Genomic DNA, 15,932 nt, shown 5'->3' on the forward strand with positions numbered 1-15,932 from the left:
TCAGAGAAGGAGAGAAGAATCCGGTGGCCAGGTTGCCTGATCTTGGGGTATCAGCTCTGCTCCCCACTCCCCTGCCCCTCCATAGATCTCTCCATGATGACCCCCATCAACGACCTCCACAGCGCTGACTTGCCAAACTTGGCCAAAGGGGAACGGCTCATGCGCTGCAAGATTGGCAGTGTCTACCGACTCTTAGACCTATATGGATGGGCCCAACTAAGCGACACCTATGTGACGGTGAGGAGAAAGGGGAACGTGGTGGGAAGGCAAGTGGGGGTGGTGCGGGAGGCCAAATAATAACCCCACAATTCTCTCCTGGAGAGACTCCAACTCTTACCTATGCTGCAGGTATCAATCAAAATGGCCTTCCATGAATTCTATCTACTATGATTGTCCAGAGCAGAGGCAGCCAATGGGCACATGCCTCTTGTGTGAGCCATCTTATTCTCGGCTCCTCCCTTGATCCACCAACTGAATCCTTTCCTTTCTCTGTGCTTAGATTTCCCCAGTTCCAGAGAAAGGGCAAACCTCTTCTACCTTCTTCTTTTCTCCCAAGAGAACATAGAAGATAAAGTTATTTGAGTTGTCAAGTGTAAAGTGGCGGGGGTGTGAAAGAAAGGTATTAGGCAGATACCCAGAGAGACTTGCAAGTTCAAAAAGGCTGAATACCAAACTTCAGGGGAGAGCAGAGAGGGGAGTGCTCATGGGAATATACCAGTTAGTCCTAGGCCAGACTTTTCCCTTAAACTTCTGTGTCCTTCCTTCAGCTGAGAGTCAGCAAAGAGCAAGATCACTTCCTGATCAGTCCCAAAGGCCTCTCCTGCAGCGAAGTCACAGCTTCCAGCCTGGTGAGTTCTGGTCAGCCGTTTTACTGTCCTTCCCTTCACTGTCAGTCCTCATTAGCAAAGAAGTCTAGACCATCCCTCCATATTTGGAGTTCACTGCCATTTAAATATTAGTCATTCCCTCATTAGCAATTCCTCTGCCCCTCTAAATCAGCATATAACATAGTTCATTCCTATAACCTCTTTTCTAATTTAGTGTCTCTGTTTCCTCAAGAAATTATTGTGTCAGCCTACTGATTGGTTTCCCTGACTCACATCTCTCCCCACTCTGGTCAACCTCTACTCAGCAGTCAAATTGATCTTCCCAAAACACAGGTCTGATCCTATCGCCCCCCCCCCACCCCATTCAATAAACTCCAGTGGCTGCCTGTTGTCTCAAGGATCAGATATAAAATCCTCTGTATGGCTTTCAAAGTCCTTCATAAGTTGGCCCCTTCCTAACTTTCCAGCCTTCTTACACCTTACTCTCCTCCACATACTCTGTGATCCAATGACAAAGGCCTCCTTACTGCTTTTCTCACACCTCCATCTCCTACCTCTAGGCCAGGGGGTGGGGAACCTGTAGCCTCGAGGCCACATGTGACCCTCTAGGTCCTCAAATGTGGACCTCTGACTGAATCCAGACTTCACAGAACAAATCCCCTTAATAAAAGGATTTGTTCTGTAAAACTTGGACTCGGTCAAAAGGCCACGCCCAAGGACCTAGAAGGCCACATGTGGCCTTGAGACCACAGGTTCCCCACTCCTGCTCTAGGCATTTTCACTGGCCATCTGCCATGCCTGGAATACTCTTTGCCTCTGGACTTAAACATCCTACTTTCTATAGGTAGCCTTTCCCAGTCTTCTTTAATCTTAGTGACTTCCGAGAGAGTACCCCCAATTTATCATATACGTACACATACGTGTATATGTATATATGTATGTATGTATATACACATACGTGTATGTATATTCATATATGTGTGTATATAGACATGTGTGTATACATGTATAACTTGTTTGTATGTAGTATTTACACTGTCTCCACCATCAGACTATGAGCTCCATGAGGACAGGGATTGTTTTATTGCTTTCTTTGGCTCTCCAGCATTTAGCACAGCCCCTGGAGCATAGTAGACACTTAATAAATACTACTTGGCTGACTGACATAGGGCACACATATTCAGAAACCCAAGATAAGATTCCAGGGTTCTAGACTACTACTTAGAACATGAAATCACCAAATTATTCAGATTAGAAGGGACCATAGAGATCATCTTGCCCAACTGACTCATTTTTCAGATGTGGAAACTGAGTGCCAGGAATGTGACTTGCCCTGAAATCCCTAGATTTCTACAAGACTCAAGCACCATCTTTTATATAAACCCTTTCCTTATCCTTCCAACTATTAGTGCCATCCCCTTTCCCCCATCTTTTAGTATCTATTTTGTAATATAATATATGTGTGTGTGTGTGTGTGTGTGTGTATAAAAACAAACACATATGTGTCTCTCCTGAGGGAGCGCAAGCTCTCTAAGGGAAGGGAGTGTTTTACTTTTTTGCTTTGCATCCCCAGTGCTTCATATAGTGCTTGGTATATAGTAGGAGCTAAATAAATGTTTGCAGATAGGTTAATTGATTCTACTATACCACTTTTCCTTTCTAATATCACTGCCCACTTTTAGGATTGTAAGAAAACAAGAACATAGATTCGGAGCTGAAAAACTCATTGGTTCAACCTCTTTACAGATGGGGACAATGAGGATCTAGGAGGGGAAGTGACTTCCCCAAGGTTATAAAGGTAGCAATTATAAGAGCCAAAATGTGAACCTGACCAAGGAAGATAGTGCGATCCAATGGAAAGAGCACTGGTTCTGGAGTCAGAGGATGTGGGTTCATGGCCCGCCTCTGATGGTGATGACATATTTTGTTATCTGTCTTGTATTTACTTGTCTCCATACATGCTACGTCTATAGAATCAGTAAATTTAAATTTGTCTAGCATAGGAATTGTTTGGTTTTTTAAAATGTATTCTCAGTGCCTGGCATACCATAAGTGCTTAATAGATTGAATTGAATTCAACTTCATGGAAGAAGTCTGGCTCTAGCTAGACTTTGAAGGTGAATTGGGAATAATTGGGAATCAAGTATAAAGGAAGAGGAGTGATTTTCAGGTGAGGGGATATATTGGAATAATACTCGTCCTGCCTCCTCCCTCTCCAGTCTGGGATTTGAAATCAACACACTTAATTGATCTGGCTACTACATTGATAACTATTCAAACGAATCTATTGATGTATCCTCACTGCTTCTCCTGGATCTCAATGTTGATTGTGATTCCTACATGTGAAGGAATCATGTGATGGTCCCAGGCAGCCGGCCTAGGTTAGATCGAAGTGGTAGTACTGGGAATGGAGAGGAAGGTCTGTGGATTTTTTTTTAAAAAGTACATTAACTAGATTTTAAAAGTGGGTTAAGAGAACTGGAACTTTTTACGTGTACTGTAATATAGAATAAATAGATCACAGACACCTTGGAATACACAAGTCATCAAGTATGTCAGATAAGGTTGAAGGAAATGTGGTTAAACAATACTGTCCAATGGAAAAAGATCTGAAGATCTTAGTGGACTGTGGGCTCAATATAAGCTAACATCATGATGTGATAGCCATTTAAAAAAAAGGAAACAGAAATTAGATCTTCTGCAACAATGATAGAAACAAGGGAGTTTGTAAACATAGGAGCTACTAGATTTCCTTTGCTGTCAGGGGCTATACTTAATGAACTTAGCCATATCCAACTGTATCACCCTCCTTTCTTGGGCTTTTGAAGCAATAATTTAAAAGTTGTTGACACATTATAGAAAAGGTCACCGTGTGAGTCCACAGCACTATTACTATTTATTATTAATTCTGACGGTGTACCTAATTCTTGTGATTGGTGGTTAACTGTGATTCTCAGCATCCTTTGTCCTCTTTTTCACTACTCTACCTTTCCCTATAATTGAGGGATATTTTACATTTCCCCCATTGCATGGGTTGCCATTTCCAAGGAACTTGGAACATAGGCTCTTCCACCATTTGGGAGGCAAGGCATCAGACAGTAGATACACAGACTGTGGCAGGCCTTACTTAAAGTCTTTCCAGCTTGAGATATAACTCTTAGACGCCATGAGAGTCACCCTAGTAGCTGAGATCTTTGCGGAGAGTAGATTCCTAGTTTGACCATGCTGACTGCAGAGAAAACCATTATCCCAGGAGGGAATTCTGAGAAAATTTCTTTGACACATCAGGGGAGAGCCTCATGAAGTGATGAAGCGGTTAAACAGAAAACTTCTCAGATTCTACGAAAATTATGTGTTTAAAGTATGGAAGATCATTCCTGAGACTGAGATCATTAGTGAGGGCTCAGAAAGGTTTAAAACAATAGTCTGCCAGTTACTTTCATTCTATAAAACCAGCATTTCAGTAATGTCAGGTTGGAGGAAGTGTTTCGACAATTCAGCTAGCGGCTGCTGTGGGGGTGAAAAACCAACACAAGCCCAACAACAAGACGGCTGCAAGCACAGGTTCTTTTGATCTGCTTTACTAAGGAAAGTAGCGTTAAGGCGTTAACAATCTTATTTCAATCCAACATACAAACATCATTCACTTAGTTCAGGGGGAGAAGCCAGCACCCTGAACTTCAAAGCAAATACAAATTACAAACATACATTATAAACAGACCAAATACAATTCAAGCCGGGAAGCTCTTACAGCAACTGCCCAGAGTCCCATGCCACCACTCTTCCAGTAAGTGAGAGCCTCCTGCAAATAGCTCTGTTCTCTCTTTTTATACAGTCTTTGGACGTCATCAAACATCATCTGAGAGACCAGAACTTAGGTGCATACTATTGGCTCAGGTCTTAGCAACTCCCCTTAGGACGCTGAGGGCTTCACACCCAGATAGGGGTTTGGGCCTGGGGCTTTGCACCTAGTAAGGCTCAATCAAAGACACTCAATTTATCATTCTAAAGCAGTAAAAATGTCCCAACTTAATTGATAGTACAGGAAGGTCCAGAGTGAAAGCTGCAGGGCCCTGTCCTCTTCTCCATTTTTATGAGTGGCACGGATAAAGGCAGAGATCAAATGCTTATCAAAACTGCGGATGACAAAAAGTTGGCAGGAATAGATGTTAGATGACAGAGGTGGGATGCAGCAATATCTCAGATGACTTGAACGATGAGCCAAGTTTAGCTGGATGAAACTTAATTAAGGGTAAATGTAAAATCCTTCATTTAAAATGAAACAAGTACAGGTTAGATAAGTTGCCAGTGAAAAGGGTCTTATGTCCTTAGTGGATGGTAAAACTATTATGAGCCAATAGCAAGACATCTGAGCCCTCAAAGGATAGTGTATCTTAAGCTGTACTGATTGAAATGGGAACAGTGAGAGCCCTGCCTTCTGACCTTGTCACACCACATTTCTAGTATTGTGTTCAGTTCTGGACAGTCCAGTTTAAGGAGAGACCTTAACAAGCTAGAGGACCAGCTAGGATCAATCTCCCATCTAATGGAGGGAAGCCAGGATGCTGAATGGTCTGGAAATCACAAGAAACCTTTGAAGGATGTAGTGATTTTCAGCCTAAAAAAGGGAGGATTTAAGGAGTTATGTATATTGTCTTCAAACTGCTGAAGTTTGCCTTCAGAAAGAGGAATTAAACATATTCTATAAGAAGGCAGAACCATGGTCTGTGGGTGAGGATAAAAGAAAGGCAAATCGTGACTCAGTAAAGACCTTTCCAATACTTAGAGCCATCCTACATTAGAATGGCCTGACTTCTGAGGTAGTGGCTTCCCCATTATTGCAAGTATCCAAGAAGAGATTGAATGACCATACAGTAGAGATGTGTAGAGGAGAATGAATCAGGTTGAGCTAGGTAACCTATAATTGTCAGGGCAGCTAGGTGGCATTGTGGATAGAGCACTGGTCCCGGAGTCAGGAAGACCTGAGTTCAAGTCTGTCTTCAGATACTTACTAGCCATGTGACCCTGGGCAAGTCACTTAACCCTGTTTGCCTCAGTTTTCTCATCTGTAAAATGGGGTGAAGAAGGAAATGGCAAACCACTCCAGTATCTTTGCCAAGAAAACCCAAATGGGGTCTCATAGAGTTAGACACGACTGAGACAACAACAACAAAATCAGCAAATGGACTTTTTATTGCTGAAAGAACCATTAGGCATCACCCTAATCTAACCTCATTTTACTCATGAGGAAACTGAGGATCAGAGAAGTCTGTTTGTTGTTCTTGGTTTCAGCCGTGGACAGCCTAACAAGAACATTGTTGTTATCCAATGCAGAGTTAGAAAGCTACGCTTGATTACTGAAGCTAGTCAAGTTCAATCAATTTCACATGGCCAACTTTGTTATAGAAGAGCTTTGTTCCTAGAGGATTAGATAATTGACTTACCATTGTATTTTTTTCTAATAACTTTACCTTGGCTTCTTCAGAGAGATACCGAATATTTTGCAACTATCGTAACATTTAACCTCCTGCATATGTTGACTTTTAGATTTCTAAGTTTCCTGTAAAGTTCTAGGAAAATGGAATTTTGTAAAAACGGTAATTTGCTCTAAACACTTACCAGTTCATAAGACTGATAGCTGAAGGTCATCTAGCCTAATCCCTCATTTTGCAGATGAGGAAAATGAAGTAGAGAAAGGCCAGGAAACTTGCCCAAGGCCTCATAGCTATTTAACAACAGAGCCAGAATTCAAACTCACGCCTTCTAACAACAAATACAGAGCTCATACAGCTGTCCACCAGAAACAATTGGAATTCCATGTCACTTTGCCAACATTGGGGTGTCTCTGTATCTTTCTTCCGCTACCCCTGTGATTTGTTCAGCTTTTTAGACCCAGTGTAGTTATGAGGAAATACAAGCAAACTCTGAAATCAACAAGTGTTCCATATGAAGAAAGCCAATAAAAAAAATTTTATTTTTAAAATCCACTTATTAAGTCTTAAAATGTGCTAATTAAGACTGATTTTGTTGCTGTTTGTTTGTTTTGCTTTAGAGGGTTGTTTTGCTTTCCTTTGTTTGGGGTATTTTTGAGACTGGATCTTCCCCCTAGGCTGGAAGTGCAGCAGTGACTCACAGGCCCAATCCCAACATGGATCAGTATAGAAGTTCTAGCCTGCTCCATTTCTAACCTGGACCAGTTTTGCCCCTCCTTAGTCAGTCTAATTCACCCCACTCCCCGGGGCTCATTATATTGGTGCCACATTTAGTGGACATTGGATTTAGCTTTAGCCCTGTTGCAGCTCAGAACTCCTGAGCTCAAGTGATCCACCAGTCTCAGCATACCCCAGTAGGAAGGACGACAGGAGCATATCACTATGTTTGGCAAGCATGTTGTTTTTAAAAGCAGAAGATCTATGAATATCTTTAAAGAAACATTTTAATCTTCAAATATTTAGTCATTAGCTTCTACCTAACAAAAACAAGAAGCATTTATTAAGCGCTTACTATGTGTAAGGCATTATATTAAGCACTGGTGATATTAAAAAAAAAGCAAAAAAAAGTAATGCGGCTTCTCTGTCCAGATTGACCAAAGTCTCTAAGGGTTGCCAGAGAAATACTGGACTCTAAAAGAAAATTTGGGTTCTGTTAAGTCCAAATTCATACATGACAGGAACAGAGATGATGTCTCCTTGGACTACTATAGCGTTGTGGCCTCCATGCTCAGAATTTCAGTGTTGGCAGGAAATGGGGATCAGGTATGGCATAGGAACAGCCCTTCACCTTTATGGACATTTCCTTCCATTCCTCCTTTTCCTGTTTCAACTTTGGTGCTTCTCGCTTCCAATTTCTTGGACAAAATTTAAGATCATGAGATCACCAATTTGGAGGTAGAAGAGATCTCAGAGGCCATCCATCTCTCTTATTGTACAAATGTGTAAACTTAAGTCTAGAAAAGTTAAATGATTTTCCCAAAGCCACACAGGAAATCAGTGGCAGAGGCAGGATTTGAACCCAGGTCCTCCACATTCACTGCTCTTTTCACCATACAACACTAACTCTCAGGTGACTTCTGAGGTGGCATCATACCTTTAGGCATACTCACATAGAATTCTGGGAAATGTCATTTCCAAAAGAACATGACCTAATCCCAAAGAAAGGACTTGGGCCACTATGGAACTTGGTGCCATTTTCTGTCTAGGATGTTTTCAGGCTTACAAAATACTTTCCTCACAACTCTGTAGAGTGGGGAAATAAAACAAATAAAAATTTTCAAAGACCTCAAGTGATATTACAGCATAGCAACCCAAGAGGCGCTCAAATCAATATGCCTCACATTCTTAAGATCTGTGATTTTCCCTGGTACTCCTTCTACCAATGTAGATTTCAGTCCCTCAATATTTTTGTAGGACCAGTCTTCATCTGGTTCTGGGGCCAACATAATTCATCATCTAATGCCCAACCTTTTGATGATGAACCTCTCTACGCTTAGCTAGACTAGTCTTCAGGTGATAATCAGTGAGCATTTATTAAATGTCTGCTGTATACCAGGAACTCTTCTAGGGACTGGACTTACAAAAACAAAAGAAAGGAAACAGGCCCTGCTCCCATCAAGGGAGACACCATGTCCCTATAGCAATATGTACCCAAGAAATACAAAGAGATATAAGATAGGGAAGAATGTCACTATACTTGGAGTGAATCAGGAAAAGCTTCATGGAGAAGGTTGTTGCTTGCTCTGAGTTTTCAAGAGAATGAGAGATTCTATGAGGTGATAAGGAGGAAGCATATTACACACATAGGGGACAGCCAACACAAAGGGATGGGCATAGGGGATGGAGGGTCACTGTACTCCAGTGGCAGACACATGCCTTGTTCCTTGGCCCCTGCTGGAACCACTTACATGTTAGTAAGATCTGCCAAAGTCTCCCTCCCCTGATTAAGAAATCAGGATCACCTCCATACAGTTATGAGATGTTGAAATAGGACAAGAATCCACTGAATTGGCAAATATTGGAGAACCCTGAGTTAAAGGTACTGATGAGGAAAGATAAAGCATTGCCCAGAAGTACCTAACCAAGGGTTGAGGTGGAATAGTGTGTGTGTATGCACATCTGTACATGTATGTGTGGTTGTGGGAGTCATGTGTGTGCACATGTGTCTTCTTTGCTGTCAGTGACCTATATCTGCTTTACCCTGTTCCTCAGATCAAAGTGAATATCCTTGGTGAAGTAGTAGAGAAAGGCAGCAGCAGTTTCCCAGTGGATCCCACGGGCTTCAGTCTGCATTCAGCCATTTATGCAGCCAGGCCTGATGTGAGGTGTATCATCCATCTGCACACCCCAGCCACAGCAGCGGTAAGTGGTTCACCAGTCTGCCTCTAGCCCCAAGATAGCCTATCCACCATCCGCCGCATCCTTGCTCGACAATTCTTTCTCTGAGGCCAGCAGTCTAATTTGTTCCACAAAGTCACAAGCTCATCCTTTAAAATTGTACTGGCCATTACCATCTGGACTGGAGACCCCAGAGAGATTTCCTGATGCTTTGCTTGCCAGAGAAACCAAGCCAGCCAGACTATAGTTCCATTCGCTCAGCTTGTGCTATGATCATTGGGATCATTCATGATCTTTGGCCACTAGCCCTGTGTTTCACTGCCCAGGCTTAGGTCTATCAGTTCAGGTACGAACAGAATTCTCAAAGTGTGTCAATCAAACAAATATTTATTAAGCCCCTGGTATATGCCGGGCATTGTGCTAAGAGCTGGGGATATAAGAAAAGTCTAAAAAACAATGTTTGTTCTCAAGGAACTCACAGTCTGACGTGGATCCCCATTCCCTAAATTGATCTCCAGGGTGCAGAGAAAATAAGGGGTGGCAATGGTTTCTTGTCCCCTTTCCAACCAACATTAAATCAGTCAGTGGATCAGTGAACATTTGTCATATGCCAACAGTGTGCTTCTTTAAATTATATGGCACAGTTACTGCCCTTGAGGAGTTCACAATCATCTTGCCTGTGCTCTAGTACCCTAAACTTCCGTTTATATGTTAGTAGCACCCTTGTTCCAATCATACAAACTTGACAGTTTGGCATTATACTGTCCATCCTTCCCGTAGAGTGTAAGCTGCTTGAGGGCAGGGATTGTTTTACTTAGTTTTTCTTTGTATCCCTAGCACCTAACATACTGCCTTCTATATGGGCTAAGGGTAGGAATTTGACTTGTGATTTCATTGGTACAGGGAGCTCCTAGTGGGGAATTTTCTCTACCAGTGAAGGTCATCACCTTTGCTACAATTTATTTATAGTCTTAGAGAATGACCTAGAGCACTGAGAAGTTAAGTGAATTCCTTAGGGTCACATAATCAGGATGAGTGATAGGCAGAACAGAAAGCTTGAATATAGGATATGTTTACTAATTTGTACAAAATTTATTGGATTAGATTAGCTTGAATTGAATTACTATCTAGTAAAGGGGAAAAAATCTAATTCTCAATAAAAGATAGTGGAACCCTGACTGTACCTACCTTCCCATACACTGTTTTGGGATTAGAATGAAAAAGATGGGAGAAAAGAAAAGAAGGGAGGGGAAGAGGTATTCTCTGGTGTAGACAGCAACTTCTTTGAAGTAAGGGAGTGAAATTAAAGCTGTCAAAAGGACAGTGTGCTTTCACCCAAAAAGATGCTATCTGTGCTTATCAGAACTCAGTTCTGGGTGTGAGGAATGAAGCCATTTATCTCTTAGAAAAAGAATACTCCCCAAGACCAGCCATAATATGGTCTCCTAGATGCTCTGAAGGGGACCTACACCACTGTGGGGGCAATTCATATTAATGGCAAGTTTTCTATCATCCTCTCCTTATCTTACTTTATGTCAGACTATATATAAGCTTTCTGGGTCCAAGTGACTCTCTTTGGTCTGATGCTTCCTCAACAAAAACTTACGGTAACAAAATTTAAACCTCTGGCTTTGATACTGAAAATGAATGAGTTTTTATTGTGTACAAACATGCACAAAACATAGAAAAATTGGAGAGAAGGAAGGAGGAAGGGAGGAAGAGAAAGAGGATAGAAAGAAATGAAAGGAAGGAAGGGGAGAGGGAAGAAAGGAGGGAAGAAAAAGGAAGAAAGGAGAGAGGGGAAGAAAGGAAGAAAAGGGAGGAAAGAAAAGAAAAAAGAAAGAAAGGCAGGAAAGCAAGGAAAGGTAAGAAAAGGCAAAAAGGAGGGATGCTGTTATAACTTATCTTCGTTTCCTGTAATGTATAGCCCCTCACTTTCATTGTAACATAATTAGTCTTATGTCTCGATACATTCATAATATGCATGCTGTACACATATATGCACTCAAATCTATGAAGGCTGTACCAGTAATAATGTCGCTTCAGGGACATCTTGGTTTCACTATGTCTGTCCTGTGAGTCGGTCCCAACATTATGGGCCTCAATGGCTCCATCCACTGTCATTTACACACCTTGAGACAACATTGATATTCTCCAGGCCCGGCTTCTTTACACTAGTTCTAAATCTTTGGGTCAGAAGCAAGGGAAAATGGCAAAAATTATAGCACACAAGATGGTGACCGTTTCTTATTGTCTCACTCAAGGTGTCAGCCATGAAGTGGGGCCTCCTGCCCATCTCCCATGATGCACTGCTGGTGGGGGACATGGTATACTATGACTTCAATGGAGAAATGGAGGAGGAAGCTGATCGGATCAATCTGCAGAAGTGCCTTGGACCCACCTGCAAGGTTTGGTTTGGTGCTATAGGCAGAAGGCTCTGGGGTGGGCCTCGTCACAGACCAGTGTTGTAGTTGCAATTGCGCTTTAATGGTGGTATTAAGTGGAGAGATGGTGAGCCTAATGGGGAGAGAGTCCTACCCTAGAAATCAAGATTAGTAGCTCCTCATCCCAGCTCTACCAAATGCCTCACTGTGCTACCTTGGACAGCTTACTTCCCGTTGGCTTGCCGATCAATAAAGTGGTGATGAATATTACATGTTGTTCTTTGAGCAGCCCGAGGGATGGTGGAGTCATGAAATCTCAGACTTCGAAGGGCTGGCTGGTCCAATTCCATGCCAGATGGGTGAATACCCCTCTCTACAAAATCTGTGACAGGAGGCTCCACAGTCTCTGCATGAACATATCTAGTGACAAGGAGCTCATTATCTCACCAGTGGGACTCTGCTTACTATTTGTGTAACCTTGATCAGCTCTCTTCTTTGGTCCAAGATCCCTTCCAATTCTAAACCTGATGGCCCAAGGCAGACAACTTCATTTCCAGATCGCCCTTGGAAGCTAAGACATTCTGTATATTACAGTTATAATCAATAATCATATTAATAACTAGCATTTTATAGCACTTTGAGGTTTGCAACGTTTACATCATTTTATCCTCACAACCTTTGGTTTTTGTTATGCTAATTTATCCTAATTTTGTTGTTGGTTAGTCGTATTTGACTCTTTGTGACCCCATTTGGAGTTTTCTTGGCAAAGATACTGGAGCCATTTGCCATTTCCTTCTCCAGCCCATTTTACAGATGAGAAAACTGAGGCAAGCAGGGTTAAGTGCCTTGCCTAGGGTCACACAGCTAGTAAGTGTCTGAAGCTGGATTTGAAGTCATGAAGATGAGTCTTCCTGATTCCAAGCCCAGTGCTCTAGGCACTGCACCACCTCACTGCCTCCCATCCTCGTTTTACAGATAGGAAACTGAAGTAAATAGTGGTTAAGTGACCTATCCAAGAACACATAGCTTGTGTCTGAGGACAAATTTGAACTCAGGTCCTCCTAAATCCAGATCCAATGGCTCTATCTGCTACACTGCCTAGTTGACTCAGGATGTGGAGCCAATATCTTCCACTTTGTGTCTTTCATTTGTTGTTCCTAGTTTTGCCCTCTGGGCCAAACAGAAAAAAAAATCTCTCTATTCTACATAACAGTTCTCCAAATATTTGAATGTTATAAAGATAATGGCTCCATAATACAGGGTGTCCCTAAAGTCTGAACACATAGGCAAAATGCATATTTTCAAGAAACGAAATGAACTGAAATTTTCAACAACATTTTATTTATTTGGAATATTAACAGACCTTAGCCCCCTTGACTTCTTTTTCTGGGGTATGCTAAAGAAGAAGGTGTACCCAATGAAAATCACAGATGCAACACACTTGGTTGAACGCATAAAGAGTGCATGTGCTAAAATTGACGGCAATGTGGAGTTATCGCATTGAGTTCACGTGAATCTTGCAAAGCGCACCAACTTTGCATCACAAATGATGGAAATCATATTGAAGATGTTATTTGTTAATATTCCAATTAAATAAAATGTTGTTGAAAATTTCATTCATTTTATTTCTTGAAAATATGTATTTTTGCCAGACTTTAGGAACACCCTATAGAAGTGTTGTGTACTTGTTTACACTTAATGAAACCTATGGCTCAGAGTTCTAAGCTCTTTCAGTCAGAAGCCAGAAAATAGCAATTATCACCCACATCACTTTCTTTTCACAGATCTATAAGCTTTTCATCTTCTCCACAAGTTAGTGAGTTGAGAAGAAGTAGGAGAAAAGAGTTAGCTTAGTACGAGGGCAAGAACACTTACTCTGGAGTAACAGGACCTGGGTTCAAATCCTGTCTCTGATGTTTACTTCCAGTATTACCTTAAATCACTTTCACTCCCTAAGCCTCAGTTTCTCCTGCTATAAGCAGCTTGTATGGAGAACAGACCAGAACATACAAAGCAGTTTGGCTCAATTTTAGTCACCTATGCCAGCCACGAGACTTCTATGAACATCTGAGCAGAAATGGTCAATCCCTCAGTGCTGCCCTCAGTGATCAATACATTGGAATGCTGATGAGAGTGGAGAAAAAGAGGAGATTATAATGTACCCCCATTATACTGTGGAAAGAGTGATGTGCGGGGTCTCTCTGCCTGATCTCATGGCAAACAAAGCGCTCCAAGGAGGTCACGGGTCATAGGCATACTGAAGGAAGGAAACACCAGGCAGGTTATGTAGCAAGGATGACAGACCTTCTATGGACTGGAGAATATGTACACTAATTCCCACAGGGCCACAAACTGCCGGAGAGGAAACTGAAAACTCAGGAGGCTGGGCCAGTGGTCTGGTTGTGTGGGCAGTTATGGAGAGAGTAAACTTTGCGAACTTTATAAATGTCATCCCTTTATAATTAATATAAATGTCAACTTATAATTAATTTTTATATCTGGTGAATCTGTACCCATTGAGCAACAGGATATTTGAATGTAAATGTGAATATTATAAAGTGGGGTGAGATTCTAATATCAATGAAGTACTCTGAGATTTTGTGAGAAGGGAATATTCATAATTATATTCAATAGTCTTTGAAGGTCAGAAGGCACCAACTCTGAGACATCAGAGAGGAGAAGGAGACAGACTTTTTCCAGAAGGAGAAGATGAAGGCATGTGCTTCAGCCCAGGAATTGAGTTCCCACAAAGACACACTATTAGAACTGACAGAGGTTCTAGGCTGATGTTAATGCTGACATGGATTCACAAAACTAGGGTCAAGATCTAGAGTTGGAAGGTCTCAGATATCATGTGACTTAAAGCCAGAAAGGACCTCAGAGAGCATCTTCACCAACCCTTCATTTTACAGGTGCGGAGACTAAGGCAACTCTTTCAAGGTCACACAGATACTAAGTAGGAGATCTGAGAATCAAATTCAAATCTTCAGATTCCAAATTCAGTGTTCTTTCTACTAACCACATTGAGATCACCATGCAGGAGGAATTTGGAGGGGGGCAGGGTAGGAAGGGAAAGGATCCTTGGTCCTAAAAGAGTCATGTTCTTGAAACAGGTCCATCTCTGGTTTTTCTTTTTCACTCCTGTCTGTCCTAGACATTCCTCCAGGAACCGTCATCCTTTGCTGCCCCAAGGCACAATCCATATTAATTTATTATTGAGCAAAGAGAGTTTCAGGCTGCCAATATCAATAGTGACGATGTATATAATCATTTCGATTCATAGAACTTAGCCACCATCTATTCTATCACGCTTCCCCACCCTTATTTCATAGAAGAAAAAGCTGAGTTACAAATTGCTTAAGAGACTTGACCAAAGCTGCATTGCTAGTTAATGGCAGACCAAACACTAGAACACAGGTCTTCATTTAGTGTTCTTTCTACTATAGGATGGGCAATTTCCCCCCAAAATTAGTTTTTAAACCCTGTAGACTCACAAAATCCAAAGCCTCAGGCACTGCCCAGAGAAACCTGAGACATTAACCCTTGGTTTGCAGAGACATTTTGTTTTTTGTTACATTTTAGGGTTTTGCTTAGGGAACCTTATTGTGGATAAAGATAGGATGGAAACAAATGAACAAGGGTCATTTGAGGACTTGCAATGGGAAAGGAGAGAAGCCGATAAAAAAAATTTTAAATAATATCTTGTTTTTTTTTTTTCTTACAATGACTTTTGGGGAGTTTGTAGTTTTAACCGTGTATATAATCTCCTACAGATCCTGGTGCTAAGAAATCATGGAGTGGTTGCTCTGGGTGACACTGTTGAGGAAGCATTTTATAAGATCTTCCATCTACAGGCAGCTTGTGAGATACAGGTAAATGAACGTCCTCCTAGAAGTGGGCCCTGGGGCGGGGGAGGGGTGTGTTGTAATGGGTCCTGTCCGGCCAAGGCCAGAAACTCCCATACTTAGAGTCACTGCTGGGAGAGCACTGGCTCCATATTCATGTGTTATTTGGGAGGATGTGTCTAGTATATCTCCATCAATTAGTCAACAGTATATATTAAGTACTAATACCAGGTGCTGTGCTAGGCAGTAAGAATACAATGACAAAAATGGTACCATCCTTCCCCTCAAGGAACTTACAGTCTGTCAGAGGAGACATTATGTATACCTGTACATATTCTATGTGTGTATATATATATATGCATGTAAATATATTCAGAATATATACAAAATAAATAAAAGATCGTTTAGGGAGGGAAGGAACTAAAAGCTTGGGGAGTCAAAGGAAGAGGGGGAAAACAATAATAAGTGTTTATATGGCACCAGATATGTGCCAGGCACCATGCTAAGTGCGTTACAAATCTTATCTCATTTGGTCCTCACAACAGC

The 15,932-nt window shown here is 41.7% G+C and overlaps 1 protein-coding gene across 1 annotated transcript in view; it reads left to right on the forward strand.

Annotated features, from left to right (window-relative positions):
* ADD2 (adducin 2) overlaps positions 1-15,932 on the forward strand; it is a 65,935-nt gene that overhangs the window by 3,672 nt on the left and 46,331 nt on the right. Inside the window, exons 3-7 of the mRNA XM_036752642.1 lie at positions 86-237; positions 768-848; positions 9,032-9,181; positions 11,422-11,565; positions 15,315-15,413. Coding sequence (XP_036608537.1) covers positions 86-237; positions 768-848; positions 9,032-9,181; positions 11,422-11,565; positions 15,315-15,413 — 626 coding nt within the window. The remainder of the gene's footprint in view (positions 1-85; positions 238-767; positions 849-9,031; positions 9,182-11,421; positions 11,566-15,314; positions 15,414-15,932) is intronic.

The sequence above is a fragment of the Trichosurus vulpecula genome, chromosome 3, assembly GCF_011100635.1.
Source record: "Trichosurus vulpecula isolate mTriVul1 chromosome 3, mTriVul1.pri, whole genome shotgun sequence".
In the NCBI taxonomy this organism is placed as follows: domain Eukaryota; kingdom Metazoa; phylum Chordata; class Mammalia; order Diprotodontia; family Phalangeridae; genus Trichosurus; species Trichosurus vulpecula.